We start from the raw sequence: 20,095 nt of genomic DNA on the forward strand, positions 1-20,095 counted from the left end.
AATTAGGAACAAAGGGGTCACAAAAGCTAATCCAGGTAGTGGGATCAGAACCGATAATCCCTGTTTAAAACATATTTAACATATGTCTGTGAATGATTTCTTGTTCCACATCTGGGTCTGTTGCAAAGCCCAATGAGCTCATGAAAGCTTGATTGACCGGATGTATCTATCTTTTTATCTATCTATTTATGCATCATTCTGTTGTTCTTTCTGTCTAGCTACTTTGGTTAGTCTATAAAGTACAAATCTACCCTGCCTTCTACTTTTCTTCAGTCAGAAGAACATGTACTGGGGGCTGGACTCGATCTTCCAAGGTCCCTTCCAGCTCAAATGTCTATGAAATCTATGAAGAATACAATATGTTCATTCATAACATAGCTTTACATTTTATCAGGTGGATATCACCTCTGCTAATTATGTTTCATTGCTTCCATGTGCCAAGATAAAATTTTTTAATTTAAAGAACTGAGTATTTTTAAAAGGATAGATAGAAAAACTGAGGCAAGGAGACACAGCAGACCAGGACTCAGGACTTCTGACTCCTAATAGCCTGTGTTCTCATTCTCATTTCTTAATCTTACCATAAAATAGAGAAAATGAGAGTAAGTAAAATTAATTTTCCATATAAAACTTTTAATCCAAGATAAATATATGGGTATGTACATTATACAAATTAATGCATTAAATTAAAATATACTGTTTTTGGTATGACTAATTACACATGGGGAGACATAAAGCTTTAAGCAAATTTAGTCATTCCATTTATGAAGATCTGCCAAATAATTTTTATGTTTTTGCTATTTTATGACACAGAAGCTTCCTCCTTGCAATACATTTTATCAACCTTTTATAGAATATGTATTTTCCCCTTCATGAGTACAAGAAATAAAAAGGGATGAAGCACAATAACTTTTTCATCATTTATCTGCAGTTGTGCCTGTAAAACACGTGCTCAAAAAACAATAAAATATTTAAGACACCCTCCCCCCATATTGGTAATTATGATGATTAAAGTGTTAATAAGGCTTAAACGTTGCAGGTGTAACTTTTTAACTTCATAGACCACTATTTAATTCAAGCAAAAACACATACCAAAGGACAAACTGCTTGTGGGTGCCAAACAGGAAGCCTTAGTAGATAGATACGTATACAATAGTGTTACATTTCTTCTCGCTCAAGTACATGTTCAGCAAGTTTAATTAACATATTTTATGCTTCAGCTAGTACCTTCCCACTAGTTGTGAGTTTTAGATTCCGTCCTACGTATATACACACACACACAGCAACACCACCTTCAGTGTCCTCCCCCCTGTCTTTGCAAATGTTGCAACACAATCTGAAATTTCCTCTTTCTTTCCTTCCTGCATTTCTTGCAGGTTCCCTTGCGTCAAAAGACAAGAAAGAAAAGTCAAGGTAATGAGATCTTTTCTTGTTCTTCATTTGTTTTTATACCGGTGTGTCTTGTTCATGGCAGGTTGAGGTTTTTGTGCCACTGTTTAGTCAGTGGGTTTTATCCACCGCTTTGTAACTCTGCTTATTTTTGCACTGATTCTGACAAAATGACGACATGCTTTTCATTTGGGCTAAGCTCTTGTGGTATGTCAGTAGAGACAGAGCTGGGGATTTTGGGGAGAGAGAGAGAGAGAGGCATGCACATACACAGACCCTGCTTTTCATTAGTTGGATGCTACTCCTCACTAGCTGTGACTTAAATAGATCTATTGTTTCCTAATGCAGTTATGTGAAGGGTGCTATTCATGTTTACCTAGTGCATTTTATTTTACATTCATTAATGTTATCTTTGTGTACAGTTATGCTAAGTGTAGTCAGTAATTGCTTTCTGAGAATATCGTTTTTTTTATAGCTGTGCATGATAATGTTTTCTAAATGAATGTATTTACTGCATAAGACAAAACTGAATGACTTAACGTGCATTTAAAGAGACACTTGGATGACTTAATAATATGGCAAATGCAGACTAATACCTTTAATAAGCATTTTAATTTATTTAGTAATGCACGTTTAAATAAGCAAAATATTTATTTTATGTGCACAGGGATTTGTATAATGAGTCGACGGAGGATATCATGTAAAGAACTGGGACTACTGGATTGCCAGGGATGGCTCTACAAGAAAAAGGAGAAAGGAGCTTTTATTGGCAACAAATGGAAAAAGTTCTGGTTTGTACTGAAAGGGTCATCGTTATATTGGTACAGCAGCCAACTGGTGAGTACAATAAGCTTCTACCTCTTTGAAGTGACTTAAGCAGGGACTGCTGGTACCAGGAAAAAAGAAGGGTTGGGGCCAAACTGAAATATAAATGGAGATATATAAATCATTGGAATTAATTATCAGCCATGAGATTTCTTGTAAAATGGACAGGCTCTGTCCTCTTTCTGCTTCATTATTTAGTTCTAGAAGCACTCGGGAAACACAGACTTGTTGCATAATCTGTTCCTTTAAGATGTGCTCTTTTCAGGTTTCCTTGTTGTTTAAATAGTGGAAGGTATTTGCCAGATGCTTACCATAAGGGCTTACTTTAATGTTGATTCAAATGGGTTGGGGGTGGGGGCGTACTCTCCTTTCCTTCTGTTCTCACCAGCTGAATTATTAGCTTAATTTTCATAGGAGGACTGTCAGTTTTCCCCCACCTCCAGCATGAACTGCATCTGACCTGTCTTTAGCTCTTGTAATGATTTGAGAGGGAAGCAGGTGTCATTGCTTTGCCAGCTCATGATTATGTTAGCTCTTGTCTTGCTGTTGCTGCATTCAGTGCTCTGTAATTAGGCTGTCTTGTGTGTCTCATGAATTTGTAGTCCATTTGCTGATGTGACAGTGATAGAGAGACAGACCAGCAGGAGTGCAGTGCCCTTCCAAGAGCAACAGCCAGCTTTCAGATCAGATGAGTTTTCCCTCAAACAAGCCAGTATATCTTGGTGCATATCAGTCCTTGCCAGCAGCCCTGCTTCCATGACAATGGGACTGTGAAAGCAAATTGTGCCAGAGACACCAAGCAGCCCTTGGATTCCTGCGATCAACTGAAATAATGAGCAACAAAAATACTTGTCAGAAAGCAAAGATGGAATCCCACACAAGAGTCTCGCTGAAATGTACCGTCAGGTGACCTGCAGCGCAACAGATTTACCCAGCCCTGGTGCTTTTGAGCTAAGATGTTTTGTGGATGCTTTACCTAGATTTTTAATGAAAATCTATGGCTTGTGTGTGAGGGCACTGTAGATACTGGAGAGCAACTGAAATTATATCACATTGTTTGTGATTTTGCTTCACTAGGTAGAGCTAGGATTTTGCACGTACTACTCTTTTTGTACATAAGTGTCCAGAGATCTGGCCCCAAAGCTCCTACCTTAGTTTGCTATGGATACCTGCTTTAAGGAAGTCCAAAATTTGGGAAGTTAAGAGGATTAGGTGACTATTAACATCTTCATGGACAAGAACTAACATCCTAAATGCTTAATTGTCAACATATATAGGATTTTCTAAGTGCTCAACTAGCCATTGTTTGAAAAGAGGATGGCAAGGAGAAAATGCTAATGAAACCCTCATTCACTGTTACAACATCTAAACAGTAGAGAGTGATCTGGGGTTTTGCGTTGAGTAATTTGTAATGATATTTAATGTTACAATCAACATTAGAGTCTTTTTCACCCCGAACTGCAGAAAAAATACAAAATATTTAAATAAGACTTTTTTATTTGAACAGGATCCTGTATTCTTTTCCCCATTCGGCTATAAAGTAGGAAGAAAGCTGTGTTTGACAGTTTTTTCCAAGGTATTTAAAGATTGTGTTAGCTGTCCTTTTTGGGGAAAAAGGAAGATATTTTCTGAGGCAATCTGGAACTGCTGTTTGTGGTGTTGACAGAGTCTGTTCCTGCTTCCTTTTTAGACAAAACAAAGCAAGCACACACAGAAAGGAAGAGGTGACAAAGATAGAAAAAGTGGCTTTTGTCTCTGCTGACTCTTGCTTGCCTTGATGCTGGAGAAATGCAGGCCCAGTACACACTCTTTTCAACCACCATGATTTAGGACATCTGAACTGCAGTTTACAGTTATGCTTTTAGCTGCTACTCTGGGCACAAGGTCATAGCAGTATTGTAAACTATGTTTTGACAGTGGAGGGTAAGCCAGATTTTAAACAGGTTACATCAGAGAGAGAGGGAAATAAGGCAGGAAAGAAAACCATACATACAAGTGGGGATGGCAATAGGAACACAAGTTTTATATTACAGCTGGAGCTGTTCTCAGTTTCCCTCTTTGACTTTGTCTGATCAGGCCCCTCTCTTAAGAATGGGTCATATTGCACCATGGGGCAGCAACCACCAGGGAAAAAACATGTTTCTCCTTTCAATCCACACTAAAGTGACTCCCAGTTAAATAAAATCCAGGAAGGGCCAGCAACAGAATCCCAACTAATATTAACCAATCAAAATACATATTGCCAATTTGAAATTTAAATATGTCCTCCCACTCTAGCATCCCTCAGTTTGTTAAAATAACCCATGGCTTTATACCAGGAGTCTTGAGGACCACTAATCAGTTATTTTTACTTCTGTAAAATAATCTATTTGTTCCTAGCTTTTATTCACTTTTATAAATTATTTTATGGAACAGGCTGAATGGAATTTATGTGACGTTGGAGAACTTAAAATACAGCCACTGAATAAATGTAGTATGCGGCAGCATCATAGTAACTATGAAGAGATAGGAGATGTCACATTCATTAGGTCAAAACCAGCCCTGGTGCAGGTCACTCAGTTACACTTGAGATGCATGTGGCCTATCGCATTTTATAAGTGAGTGACTTTTTTCCTTCCCTGGTTTATTTTGAGAAGTGCATATTGCCCCCTTCTCTGACAGTTAATCACTCCTGCTTGTCATTGTACATGTGTGAAGCAGAATAAAGGGGTCATGCTCTGGGCCACCTCATAGGATTGTTCCAATTTTTCCTGATTTTACTAAAAGGTGTTATGGTTGCACTTCTGCATTAGACCAGTTTTTAAGCTGGTGAAATTCTTTTTTCTGCAGAGAAGAATTTCTGCCTTCCACTCATGCAACTGGGGTTAAAATTAGATCCAATATGTTCACTCTAAAGGGGAGAGAGTATATTGCTTCTTCCACTGTCAGTAAGTAAAATATTGTACAATTTCAACAGAGTAGGACGGCGATTCTTTGGTAGGCAATGTGTATGCAGCAGAAGGGCTCCCGACTGCAGCTTCTAAACACTCAGCTCAAGTTATCTTATGGCAGGTCCTCTTGGGCACTGACATATCAATTATGAGTGGTGAGGGGAGTCCGGAGTAGAGCTCAAATGACTGAATTTAGTTTAGTTACATGGACTATCTCCCATTCTTCATGTCCAGGGTCTTTACTGTAAGAAGCAAGAGTGTTTGTTTTGTAAATCTTTTTGTAGAAACAAGCGTTGACCAGACACTGGTAACTGTAGCATAGCAACAGCAAGATACTGGACACTGCCATTTTTTAGAAGAGCTGAGGAATAATAAGCCGCGGGTGGAATTTGTAATTGAATCCACATTTTCCAAGGTCCGGGTGCATATTCTTTACAACCTGCGGTGGACCTTTAGCTTTCAGTTTTGATCTATCTTGGAACTTCTAAGGCTCCTGAAATTCCTGTTGGTTTGGCTATTGTCCTTATGTTTTAGGTGTCTTGGGTCTTATACAGAAGAAGGAAAAGAGAAAGAAGTGCAATCAGGGATACTTGGAGTGAGATTTGAGGACAACAGTGTAGCAATTTTAATAGGAAGTGTATTGTCAGAAGTGTGATCTCAGTTGCAGTTAAGATGTGGCAACCTACACAACTGTGTGAGCGAGCAACCTGAATATGTATCCCTGGGTTTAGTACAGGGGTAGCCGTTGTAGCCGTGTTGGTCTAAGAACATAGGCAGACAAGGTTCTTTGGAGAGATGTGATATTTTATTTTATTAGACCAACTCAAATAGTTGAAAAAATTCTTCTTAGCAAACTTTTGGGTATAAATACACTTTATCAGGCTGAAGAAGCATCTGCAATTGGTGTGTGCTCTTCCTGGATGGAATGAATAATAAAGAAAAAGCCATGGTCTTAGTAAGATTTTACAACCTGTGCTATCTCATCTTCATGGCTGTTGGTACTTTAGCTAGCTTGACTACTGTTCAGGTATACCCTCAGACTAACCTGGGGAACTGAGAAGGACCTGGTTGGGTGGAAAAGACATCTGGTTTGTGAATAAGGTAGAGAAAACTTAATAAATTATTCTGATAGCGTCCAGGCATTTTGGAGTTTATCCAGACTGAGCTTCAGACTCAGTTGTGAGTCACACATCTATTCCTTGGTTTCTTCTTATCATTGATGTTCTATTTACCTGATGTCTCAAAAACGAAGTTGTAAAAGGGACATGGCCTGGTTCTGCCTCCCCCTAGCAGTTTTTGGTATAGTCTGGAGGACTCATACTGAAACCTGTTGAGCAGATTATTACTTCTGCTTGTGATAGGGGAAAGAAAAGGTCAGCAGAACTAATGTTGATGCTAGACTCTCCTCTCATCCCAAGTCTATCATATATGGTACACCGGAAAGTAGAGGAACTAATCAACCAATAAAAGGCTTGTCTCAAGGATAACAAATCTTGTTTCCAGGGTAGAGACAAAAATCAGGTTCTCTTCTATAGCTTTAAAAGGTATATCAGTGATTGTGTCATGGGGTACCATGGAGTGTTGGAGTATTATTGCAGTCGAGCGTAGACATGAAATGTCAAGAGGCAAAGTTTTTTGTGAGGTCTTTTATTGGACCAACTGTATAGTTGGGAGAATTGTTGGACTAACTTTTGGAGATCAGGGATAAGTACAGACAGTCAAGAAGCCCAAGGCTGAATTGATTCAGTCTTTGCCAGTTAGTTTGAACTGTGTAAATTGAACTCATAAGCAAGTGAACAGACATTTGCTTTTGATTCTGGAAATACAGACACAGGCCTGCAGTGACCCAGGCCAGAGGCCAGGGGAGCACTACAGCATGCCTCCCTGCTTGGCTGGAGCAGACAGCTTGGGTCGAGGCTAGTCTGCCCATCCTGTTTAGAGGGGAGGGGAGGAGGGGGGACTTGGGGGGGGGGTACAAAGCATTCTCGGATGATGGGGCACTGTGCATTAACTTGAATCTGGAGGCAATCAGTTCAATAAACTACTTTAACCTAAATCAGTTAAGTCTGCATCCAAGTTTATATTGAACTGGTGTTGGCCATTTTCAAAGTGGCTTATGTGCACTGAACTTCTGTTGTGTTACAGATTTGAATTGCTTTCTGATCACTTATACCAGTTTATGTGTCATTTCTGCCCCTAATTCAGGTGCCCTCACTTACGGACATATGGGGTGTCTTTTGATGAATAAAATAAAAGAGAGTGCAGGTGGTGATATACTCTCAGTATTTATCCTTAACTCTTGTTCTGGCTAATTGTATTTAAACTGTACTCCTAGCCCCAGTGGATGCTGTGCAATAATCTTTTAAAGGAGAAACCTTTCACCTTAGAGTTGTAACTGGGTTATGTGACTAGTGACAGAAAAGTTATTACCTCCTGCTGACATTTTAGGGGCCATGGGCAGATGTTATTACAACAAATTTACCAAGAGGAAAGCTCTCACTGACCCCTCAAATCTATAAGAATGTACATACTAAGGTGCTATACATTTATTGATTAATTTATATTGGATAAACAATGTAAATACAGATAAATGCTAGGTGCTACCCAACACTTTGTGGGGTTGCAGAGTTTTGTCTTTTCTACTTTTAAACTTTTGGTTTATTGAGGTGTGGGTGTGTTTGGTAAGTGAAGTGGGGATTTGAGCTGTTCTTTCTTAAAACCCTCTTCATCTCTATTTTAAAAAAATGTTGTGTATGTCAATTGTGGGTGGATGGAATAAAGAAACCAAGGCCTCTAGGTTCACTTTGATAAGCCAGTGGTAATACCCAAGAACAACAGTTTGTTCTGTGCTGCTTTGATACCACATGCAGCTTTTGTATAGAGTTTTTGTCATTTGTTGTTAGAGGCTGGTACGAGGAATACAAAGGTAAATTCAGGGTGTTTATTGTATTTAGCACTGTAGGTGACAAAGATTTTCAGACGATAAACCTGTGCTCTTTCTTTCTAATTTTTCAATAGCCAGCAAGTGACTGGACACCCTTTTCTTTCACTGACTTTCCTATATTTCTTCCCTTTTTTTCACCCTAGTTTCTGGGTTGAAGGCATTAGTTCAGGGTGAGATTTATCCAACTGATATATTCGATTTTTAATAGAACTTGTTGGTTTTCATTTTTATGTTTGATATTTTTCTCTTAATTAATTAGTTACAACATTAAAAAAAATGACAGAAAAGCCAAACCTGGGCCATGGGCATTCTGAATAAACAATTTAAAAATATAATACAGAGGAAAAAAACAGCAGTAGCAGACCAATGTTCCTCATTTAAAACAAACAAACAAAAAATAGAACAGCAACAACAGCAAAATGAAACTTTCCTCCGTCACTCTGAATGATTGAAAAAAAAAAAATCCCTTAAAATCATAATAAAATAAGAGAGAAGGTTTTTTGTTTGTTTTGTTAGCAGAGCTCTCAATTTGGTCTGACTGAAATGCATATTTATTTAGAGATGTCTTGTGCAGACTACACATATGCCCACTGAACATGTGTTATCAAACTTCAGTAGTGATAATTAGAATGTAACTGATTGTCAGAGATGCTAAGCCCCTACCCTCTACTAATCTTTTTCTCAGCGTCTTCAACAACTCAAGTTTAAATCTTGGAAAGCATAAAAATGTAAGGCTCTTTTTGAGTCTCTACCACTTATAGTCATGTTTTGTCCATGTTCACTGTGACTTAAGATGCTGCCAACTTTCTTCACCCTCTCCTATATCTGATTTATTTTCTGTTTTTGAAATATCTTTCTATAGTTTAGCTGTTTTGACATACTGTATGTTTTCAGAAGTATAATTTGATTAGGACTGAGGGGGTGAAAAATTGGAAATAAAACAATTCAGGATATTACCAGGATAACATGAACACACTGTTTTCTCTGAATGTATAGATACATTTATTTGTCTGCTTTACTGTCTTTCATAGAAGAGAAGTGTTTATATCCGCTATAATTTATAAGGCCTTGCCGGAGAAAAAGAGACAGATAAAATATGGTATTCCAGCTGCTCAGAACTAGGGAAAGATACTACGGGTATGCCTATACTGCTCAGTTGTAGTGACAGGCAGTTCCTTGCTAAGATATATCTCGATTATGCTTTACAAGGTATCTCCGGAACCCAAGTTAGATAATTGCCTTACTGTGGCACTGCATGTGTACTAATAAGCTGTTCAATAAGCAGAGCTTACTGGGTGAGCACATAAAGTACTCCACTAAAATGTCAGCGCTATTTCCAGTTGAGGATGTAGTATGTGCATAGAGTGAGCATAGTGTGTCTCAGCCCAGAGCTTTCTGGAACTGTAATTGAGTGATATAGATTTACCCCACATGACACGTTTGCTAATATACCAGCATTGAAATGGATCCAGTGTAAGGTTCCGGGTTTCCTCCTACTACACAGACATTTATATGGGCTCCCTACAGCCTAGTCCACTGCTCACTGGTTAATACTCTCTGCTGCACAGAAGGTATTAGAAGAGGGTGCTGTTCCATGAACACTGTATAAGCTAACAGGCCCGAGGTCCAACAATATCTTTTGTGCACTAATTTGCCTAGTGTCTTTTATTTGTGGGAACTAACCCCGTTAGCCTGTAACACCCCAGTCCACAACAATAAGCAAGGTGCAACAAAATTTTATTAATAATATTTTACTCTTACGATTGTAATGCCTGGGAGCTGCAATCAAGTAAGTGTCCTATGTATTTCTACTATTACATTTCCAAGCCCTACTCCTTTGAACCTTATTCTAATGCCATGATGCCTCAAGGAAGGCAGAAACCCCCTTCTGGCCTCTGCTACTTGGCCAAACATGAAAAAATTACTTTCTGATCACCCCCAAAAGTGATTGATTAGGCCTGCAGTACCGGAAAAAGCATGTCTTCAACACAATAAATGGAGAGACACGAGGTCTTTGGGGGTAGCCAGAGAGGACCAGAAGCCCCATGAAACGTGGAAATTGAAATTAATGGGAATGGAATAGAGCCAACATTGCCCCCCTACCTCCCTCTCCCACACCCCCCCTGGCTAGTGGGAGGCAGAGGAAGCATTTTCAGGCATGTGCTTCTCCCCCTATGCTCTGAGCTGTCTGGACCATTGCTGGTTTGATTAATATTGCTACCCAATGAGATGGTGGGGGACAGTTCTGAGCCGGGGACAGAAGTTGTACATAAACTGGTATAAGTGATCAGAAACTGGTTCAAATCTGTAACACAACAGAAGTTCAGTGCATATAAACCACTTTGAAAATGGCTAAAACCGGTTTAAGATAAACCTGGATGGATGTAGTATCAGACTTAGCTGGTTTAGATTAAACTGGTTTATTGAATCTTGCCCCAGACCCCTTCCAGATTCAATTCAAATCACAGTCTCCCAGCATCCCAGGATGCTTCGTACTGCTCTCTTAACCTCCCCCTCCCTTTAACAGTGGACAGGTTAGCGTTGGCCCAAGCGGTCTGCTGCAGCCAAGCAGGGAGGCATGGTCTAGTACCCCCTGACTTCTGGCCTCGGCCACTGCAGGCATATGACTGCATTTCTGGAATCAAAAGTGAATGTCCGTTCACTTGCTTATGAGTTCAATCTATGCAGCTTAGACTAACCTGCAAAGATTGAATTAATTCAGCCTCTGGTTTTTTGACTGCCTGTACTTAGCCATAAAGTCATCATAAAGAGTCAGGGTTTGAATACTGATTTGACCTTTTTATTCTTAGTGCCATACTTATTAAAGTAAGCTTCTGGGCTTTAATTTGTGTATGCAATTCAGGTAAGGTGGTACTTTAAAAAATGTTTGCAATTGGTCCGATTCTGTTTCCATTACAGTTACCAGTAATTGGCCAAGGATGAGCAAATTTGAAAATGAAGCCTTAAATGCTTGCTTACCTAATTTCACTGGGAGATCAGGCTTTTGGACTTTCATATTGTTCCTAGAATTATTTGCTGCTCTAACATTAGATAGGTAAATAAAGATAGATCTAGAAAATGAGATATTTTATTTTAAGAAGGGTTCTATATGTTTTTGCACCACATCTGTTTAGTGAATGTCAAATCAGAAAAAGTGTGTACTCCCCGGACCTTGTCTCTAAAGGCCATGCCTGAAAAGAGGATATAGCTCTTACTCCTACTGATATATATTGACATTTTTCTTTCAGCTTAGGTAAGTGGCTTCTCTTTTTTTGAGCTGAAGGTTGAGTTTCATTTCCCACACTGCCTACATGAGGCTCAGATAACTGTTATATGTGGCAGTATCTGTGAGAGATCATTACAAAGGCACGTGCATTTCCCCAGCTCAGCTTTAGTTTTAATCCTTTTCAGATATGGGTCTAAATATTACTCTTAAATTTGTTTCCATCGCTGACACTGGACTATATTGTAGTTTTTTTGTCACAAATCCTGAATAAAGGCCAGTTCAGAGATGCTGAAGGGAGGAGTAATCTTTTTAGCTGTATATCCTCTTCAGCTCTGATGATTGGGAGTGTACATCTATGTCTACTTCTCACCCATAGCCAGTCACTCATAGCAGAGTTTGTATCATTTCACTAAAATTGGCATTACAGGTAGTTCCTATAGGAAAGTTTTTCATTTTCCTGCACAGACATGAAGCAAATAATTTGCACAGTATTAAAAGCTGTTAGGAGTGTATACTTGCATGCATATTCTTGGGTAGGCAGCCCTGTCCTGCACTTGATCATGAGTTAATGCATGTGACTTATTCTCTTGCAGGCAGAGAAAGCGGAAGGATTCATCAATCTGCCAGATTTCAGTGTGGACCGAGCAACTGAATGCAAAAAAAAGCAGTAAGTGTATTGTTCACCTACAAGTATGAAAAATAAGATTATATAAAGTAGAAGCTATATTTGGATTTGGTGGTGATAGTTTGATGGAAGCCATGAACAGACATGTGCCAATAATGTATTTTTCAATCTTTGTGGCTGAACTAAAAAGTCAAAATATTACTAATTCAGGTTAATGGTGAAACCAATCTTTTTTTTTTCTTCAATAAAATGAACCCCTTCTCCCTCCCAATTTTTTTTTCATTTTGGTTTGAGCTAAAATGAAAAAACCTTTTTGTTATCAATTTTTACATTTTAGATAACATAAAGTTAACTTAAATGTGAGACAAAATAATAAATAAAGCGTTAAAATAATAAATGGTAATGTTTTGACCTTTTTAGCATAAAACATTTTATTTCAGCATTAATGAATTTTCCTCTCGTATTTTTTAGCCAAAAACTATTAGTTAGATTTAACCTAAATCTATCAATTGCTTTGTTTGACTTTAAACCCTTTCTCCATCCTAGTTTGTCCTTAAAACTGCGTATTTTGGCATATTCATAATTCACAAAAATCCCCAGCTGTAGTTAAGCATGTCATGAATGGACTTCTAAGTCTCATCTTCAACCTGATCAGGCTTACCTAGGCCTCCAATAATAAGTTTATCATGGAATTTGCGTAATTTTGTTAGTGTGCAAAGTTTTGTTATTGTGAATTTAGTGCACCTTACAGTGGTAAAATCTATATTGATTTATAATTAGAGCCAGGTAGAAACTTCCAATATTTTACTATTTGCATTGGGGCCAGCTCAACACCTTTTGAAACTTTCTCAGGTATGATGAGGGAAGAGAAAAGACACCCACTTCAGAATTGCCAGTAGTTCAGTGTTTAAGGCAGTCACCTGAGATTTGAGAGAGAAGCTCAAGTTCCTACTCTGCCTGATTCAGGACAGGGACTTGAATCTCACCAGAGCCTAACCATAAAGCTGTAGGGTACACTGGGCCGGGGTCTCTTTTCCTTTTGGAGCAGGTCCATTTTATAAGTAATAAAATATTCAGGGAAGGAGGCTGAGAACGAGAGAGGGATGTAGAAAACCATTTCAGAAACAATCCAGTCAGTAGTGCAGTATCATACGTAAGTTTAGTATATTTTAGCAGAACGCTTTAGTATTTCAAGGGCTTTCTTGTTGCAGTTATCTAAAAAACAGCTTATGTTCTTAATGGGATAGTCAATAATGATATGAACAATACTGTTTTCCACCTGTATAGTTAGGAAGGCTATTCTTTAGACAAGATTTTTGCAATGAGCTCTATTTTAAATTACACTTGAAGGTCACAGGGAAACATCCATTTGTGCAGGACTTGAAGTCTTGTTTAATTTCAACATATAACTGCCTAGTATATTTTTTCATTACTCCATATGTAGCAATGTCTTTCAGGTGTTTCTGAACACAATTCAATTACATTAATGAGAAGGTCTCATGTGGCCTTTATTATGGCCTTTAAAAAAATATCTTCCTCCCTAAGGTCTGCCACAACAATGGATAGTACCTTGGGGTAGACTTGCAGACAAATACTAGATTTGAAGTTTTAAGGAATATGGAAAGTCTATGAGTCTAGAATTACATTTTGTTTTCTCAGAGTTTTTCTAGCTTCCATTATTCCATATTGAGCACCTGTTATAATATTGTTTTCAAAATGCAGAAAGATTTACATCAGTGGTCACCAACCAGTGGATCGCGATCTACCAGTCAATCGGGGAGCACCTGGCAGTCAATCTTAGTCAGGGAGGCTAGTCCACCTACACTGAAATCGACTGTTTGAGGCTCCGCGATTGGGAGTGGCAGGACGTACATGGCTGGGCTGACCCACACCCCCTGTTGCCAGGCCTGGCTGGGTGAACCAGGTGTCCCGTGGGTCAGTCCCCTGCCACTGGGTGAGTGGGGTCCCAGCTGGGTGGGTCAGGTGAAGGTCGGAGCCCAGGCAACTCATCCAAGTACGTGGGGGGGGCAGGGTTCCTGTCACTTCATGCACCCCAGTAGAAGCCCTGGGGAGCACAAGTCCCCTGATCTATGCATGGGGAGAGACAGCTGCTGCTGCTGCAGGCTGGGCTTTATGCCCAGAGCCCCACTGCAGCTAGTCCAGGAGTGACCTGATGCCACGTGCATCCCACTGCCAGGTGGGCAGGGGATGAGGCTCAGCCTAGGGGCAGGAGGCATGTAGTGTTGAGCTGCTCCTGGTGCAGTGGAGCTTCGGGCACGAAGTCCAGCCCACAGCTGGAGCCGCATCTGCCACACACAGATCAGGGGGCACATGCCCCCTCCAGACACTGGGCCGTGTGGGCAGCAGCAGCAGCAGTGAGAGAGGAAGTGTGGCTGGAGCAGGGGCAGGCTCTGCATGAGCAGGGTGTGGGAAGGGGGGATCATGCAGCCTGAGAGGGCAAGGGGGAGGCATGGCGATGGATTTGCACACTGGTCAGTCTCTTCCTGGGGTGTTCACCTGAGCTGCACTGCAACCTGAGGCCTGTTTGTGCTGTGGGCCCCAATTGCGCTGCACGCTGGAGAAAAGCTGTGGGACACTGCTGAGTACCGCAGCTGTCCCACAGCTACTTAACTGCTCTTAGCTGCTGGTCCTGAGCTGGGGGCAGCCTGTGTTAGCCATGTGGTGCCAGGGATGGAGGTGGGTCTGGAGTGGGGCAGCTGCCCCGGAGTGGCAGCTTGGGTCATGCGGTGCCACTCCCCGGCAGCTGCCCTGCTCCAGTCCCGCCTCTGTTCCTGGTGCCACATGGCTGACATAGGCCGCCCTACCAGCAGCTCAGAGCAATAAAGCAGCAGTGGGACAGCAGTTGTGCTCAGCAGTGGTGTCTTTTGTTGCGCATGCAGCACAACTGGGGCCCACAGCACAAACAGGCTCCAGCTTGGGCGATCCCCTTGGGAAGAGCCCGGCGCTGAGCTCCAGAGTTTATTCAAGCACATTAATTGCACATGTAGATGCACTGTGAGAAGAGAATGCCTGGTATCCTCTACTTAATCAAAAACTGATGGAGAAATGATGACTGAAGTGTTATTTTTTTAATGCCATCCTGCCAGTGTTTTAATTGGTGACTTCAGTCTATATCGATGAAAGTTTCTTTTTCAATTTGTCACTTAATGGGCATGTCTACATGTGCCCCTACGATGCCATTGTTACTGCACTGTCATTTAGTACTTCCTTTGGGAAGTACTAAATAATGATGCAGTAACAGCCCATACTGCGCTGTGCCAGCAGCACAGTAATTTTTAGCTGCTATGTTGCCATAGCAGCACACTATACCAAGGGAATGCATTGCTATGGCGACATAGCTGTGGCATCAAGTTTTGTGCCCACTGATGGTATGTCACTGTAATGCATTGCTACAGCAGCATAGCATCACATGTATATGCACCCACTGAGTTTGATGATGCATGCTTTCTGTCACTGTCTAGGTATGCTGTTTGGACAGAGTTCAATTCATTTCACATAAGCCACCAACTGCCATCTAACAACACCAATTTTCAGTTCCTTATGGCAGGTTTCAGATCTATGAATGTTTAGTCTCTCATTTAATTTTTTTAAATGGGTTGACTATTCTGACAAAGAGATGGCATGGAATTGAGATGGATGTTTAGTATGTGAGGATTCAGCATTTGAATTTTTTCTCTCTAGTTGGTGCATCTCCTTAAGGAATTGTTTGTGATTATTTCCAAGCATGGACCATAGCTAAGTTAGCTGATATTATTGCATATTACATTACACTATATTACATTATTGTCACAGGAATTTATTATTATTTCTCAATGCTTTGGCACCAAAATGGGTTGAAATACAGAAGCTAGGGACAGAAATTACACATGAACCTGGTATAAATGATCGGAAACTGGTTCAAATCTGTAACAGAACAGAAGTTCAGTGCACATAAACCACTTTGAGAATGGCTCAAACTGGTTTAAGATAAACCTGGATGGAAGTAGTATCAGACTTAACTGATTTAGGTTGGAACAGTGTATTGAACTTCTGCCCCAGATCCCCTCCAGATTCAAGTTAACTCACAGTCCCCCATCATCCTGGGATGCTTTGCACCTCTCCTGCACACTCCCTCCTCTTTCCTTCTTGCAGGGTGGGTAGACTAGCTTTGGTTCAAGCTGTCTGCTCCAGCTGAGCAGGGAGATGTGCTCTAGCACCCTCTGGCTTCTGGCCTGGGCCATGGCTGGCATGGCTGGCTGCATTTCCAGAATCAAGAATGAATATCTGTTCACTTGCTTGTCAGTATAATCTACACATCTTAGACTAACCTGCAAAAGTGGAATAGATTCAGCCTTGTGCTATTTGACTGTCTGTACTTAGCCAAAATATTAATATGCTAGAAATGTATGCAAGTTTATCTTTTAGCTCTCTTGACCCAGTGTTCTTTCTACATTTACTAGAATGATGTGACCCTTACAGCTTGATTTAAAAATGGCACAGGATTCTGAGAAAGGAGCTAAGTTAATTGGTAGATTATTCGATCTTTATTAATATACTAGAATGTATACAAGTGCTATGTTTGGGATAAGTTATTCTCTCAAATCGTATGGTCTTAACTACGTCAGTTCTTTTTTTCTTGTGTATGTTCGTATATATGTGTACACATACATATGAATATAAAATGTATGTCTTTTTTCCCCTTCCTTAAGTGCTATTAAGATCAACCACCCACAGATCAAGACATTTTATTTTGCAGCGGAGAATGTGATGGAAATGAACATGTAAGTAAGAGCAACTTGACCACCTCTCTAATTCTGTTTAGAACAATCTAAAACCATTCTTTTTGCATAGTTAAGGATTCTTTAGCTTTAAAGTAGCAATTGTAATTCTGGGATATTTTTAGTTTGGTGGGGTTTTTTTCATGTGTGGCTGTTGCTGTGGTTAATGTCTACACACATTCAAAATAAACATCTGTGCTCTAGTGGTAGCAGTCTATGCTCTATAATTAAGGCTGGAATTAAGATCTCATTATAAGCCTACTTTTCATTTGACTCTCTCAACTTTTACAAAAATAAACCTTTCTGAAACTTTGCATATTGCATCTACTATTAGGGTAGAGAGTTTCTAGGAAATTTGGTAAATATCAGGCAAAGAGTTTTAAAGTTTTAAGATTTACTTAAATTATGGGGCAAAATAAAAGAATATTTTTGTTCCTATCTCTAAGAGGGCTTGGAGTGCTCATCAAATTTGGTGTGGTTCTGTTTCACTTCTGAAATGTTTTTCAGTATTTTGAATTGTTTAGTGGGGAGCTAAAAATCTGTAAAGAGCTCTCAGTGTGCCAAGATCTTTACTTTAGCACAAAATTAATTATGTTTTTGTATTAAATCAATTTTGGTGTCTAAGAACATTTGTAGGAATAAAACTTCACTCCTGGGCATATGTAGATGAAATGAGGCCCCCTAAATTGAAGTGGTGGGTTTTAAAAAACACCGCTTTAATTTAGGGCTGATTAAACCCCTGTGTCATGCACAAACCTTGCTGACTTACCTGCCTCTCTGGCGGAGAGGGAAGGGGAGTTGCTGGTGGGTGGAGCTTCCCTCCGTGGGGCTGGTGCTTCCCTCCATGGCAGCAGTTCCCGCCTTCCCCCCACCCCCCGCAGGTGGCACCAGCCTGCAGGCACCCAGCTTGGGTGGTCCTGGGGGGCACTGCAGCCGCAGAAGGAAGCACCGGGCCCCTGCACAGGTCAGGCAGGCAGGCTCCGAGTGGGGGGAGAGATCAGGCTCACTGCTTTTCTTGGTCAGAGCTGCTTTCCTGGGCTGCTGCCAGGCTGCCTGCAGGGCTTCCTACGGAGGTGTGGAGCTGCACACAGCCCAGTGCTTTGCTCTGTGGCCGTAGAGAGTGAAGGAGGAGGAGTTTTAGTTTGCTGCACCCCAAGTCATTTTAGGTGCCTTACACCGCCAAATTTCCTACAGTGGCTGGAATTAATGCACAATACACCGCTGAAGCACACAAACACTGACACCATTAAAGTGGTGCAAAAGCATTTAACCCGCTTTCAAGTGTTGTGCACCCATGCCTGTCATTTTGTCTACACACAGCCATGGATCCTAATGAACAGCAAATAAAACAAGGTCAACAAACAGTTCACACAAATATTTCACTCGCTCTTGACTTAGCTTTGCATCTTATGCTGTCTGAGTTGCATATAATTCATATTCTCTATGCCATGACCAATTTAAGTTTTATGCAATTTAAGGTAGGGATGCTGCTTTTATATATCTGTACAGAACTATGTAAACTCTTCAGAAATAATAAACCACTTCTCTGAGAAGTATCATGATCTGAAGGCTTAAACCAGGGGTTGTCAACCAGGGGTATGTGTACCCTTGGGGAAACTAGTCCAGCCTTAGCGGGTACAAGCAGGGTGAGCAGAGATGGAGTACTGCCGCCTTCCAGAAGTAGGGCTGGGACAGGGCGAGGGCTGTGGCACTCTCTGCAGGGGGGGGAAGCTTGCACATAGTGGTGGCTGCCGCCGCACCCCAGCCTGATGGAGGGGCGCCACTGCCCTCACTCCAGCCTGATGAGCTTTCCTGCCCCACCCTCCCCCTGCTTCTGGGAGGTGGTGGTGGCGCTCTGTCCCCACCTGTCCACACACCATCCCTACCTCTCTGCTTGATGTCCGGCTGCACGCTACACCTCACCTGGCATCCGGCCACACGCTAACCCATTGCCCCCCCCACTCAGCAGCTGACCGCTGGGGGTACAATGGCCTGTGGTGGCTAGAAGGTCAGGATTTAAATCCTGGTTCTGACTCTAAACTTCGGTGTGATCCTTGGCAAATTATTCTAACTTCTTTGCCTCTGTTTTTCCTATCTGGAAAAATTGGCTAATAATGCATTTTGACCTCACAGTAGGAGGGAAAAGGCTGAATAGTTGTGTGTTTTTGGAAATGTAAATTGCTATAGAATTATTTGGTACCTTTTGCAACTTAGAGTGTGGATAGACAAAAAATTATACCGGGTTTTAAAATATACCACTTTCTGTGAGTCATATTGAACTAATATAGGATGTAGGCAGGCATAATGATATACCAGCTTAAAAGAATGAGGGGGACATAATGCTCAGGAATGCACTTCAGTTGAACTGATGCAACTATAAACAGTCTTGCCTAAAGTTTTCATCAGATTTAAATGGTTTAAATAGTAACAATCTTAAAGTTTTAAATATAGGAGTGGATAAATGAAGCATCAGCTGAAGCCCATTCCCATGCAGTAAGTCTCCCCCTCATGACCCAAAGCTTTAAATGTCTATATTATTACATGTTACCCACATTGTTAGAAGAACAGGGAGCAGTACTGTATGCCAAGAAATAGAAGGAGTGATGGTTAATCGCTCTTAGGACTCCAGAAAGGAATGTGAAACTCTCAAGGCATGTAAACTGAGGAGGAATCAGAGTTAGAAAATATTAGGCAAAATGATTTTCAGTAGAGAGAGGATTTGATTTTTGAGAGTGAGTGAGCAAGCACTGGAGGGAATACAATGTAGTAATGGCATTTTTACAACTCAGCTGGAGGATCTCATTGTCTAACGATCAGTAGTGTAGTCTTTGATTAGCAGATTCTAATCTGTGAGGGTGTCTCATCCCATTATCCCTAGGGATGTTTTCCTTGATTACTTAACTACATTACATTATGGCATAAAAATCAAGCCTAATATAAGTATTAGCAACCTATATATATATGTACTATAGTATTTAATTTCTGATTGTTGTATTAATATTTATTTCTCCCCCCACCTAGAAATGTATAATATACATGTTATACCTATAAAATACATACATAATCACATAGATGCTCAAAAACACATACCTTAAAACTCAAAACCAGCATCACATCATTTCCATCTGAACTATTAGAGAAACTATAACACTTGCTCCTGCCACTACCCAATCCAGGGACTTTTTACGTGCTCTGCAAAATCCACAAACAAGGGAACCCAGGCAGACCTATAATATCCAACCTTGGAACTAAAGACTGAGTTTTGTCCAAGATGTGACAAACTTTCTATGAAAACTTAAAAACATAGACCACTTTCCCAGAAGTAGCCTCCTAGCCATCATGGATGTTACCAGCTCATATACTAACCTCCCACATCAG

The 20,095-nt window shown here is 40.6% G+C and overlaps 1 protein-coding gene across 4 annotated transcripts in view; it reads left to right on the top strand.

The window, feature by feature from the left end:
- The window catches only part of IPCEF1 (interaction protein for cytohesin exchange factors 1), a 102,056-nt gene that overhangs the window by 42,639 nt on the left and 39,322 nt on the right, over positions 1-20,095 (top strand). The window contains exons 3-6 of one of the 4 annotated variants that reach the window (XM_019550054.1): positions 1,377-1,413; positions 2,057-2,226; positions 11,908-11,981; positions 16,649-16,720. In XM_019550054.1, the coding sequence (XP_019405599.1) occupies positions 1,377-1,413; positions 2,057-2,226; positions 11,908-11,981; positions 16,649-16,720 (353 nt within the window). Of the gene's footprint in view, positions 1-1,376; positions 1,414-1,481; positions 1,597-1,639; positions 2,227-11,907; positions 11,982-16,648; positions 16,721-20,095 lie in introns of those variants that run through there. The other 3 variants (XM_019550055.1, XM_019550056.1, XM_019550053.1) reach the window with 3 other exon arrangements.

Source organism: Crocodylus porosus, unplaced genomic scaffold (genome assembly GCF_001723895.1).
Source record: "Crocodylus porosus isolate Cpor-Errol unplaced genomic scaffold, CroPor_comp1, whole genome shotgun sequence".
NCBI lineage: Eukaryota > Metazoa > Chordata > Crocodylia > Crocodylidae > Crocodylus > Crocodylus porosus.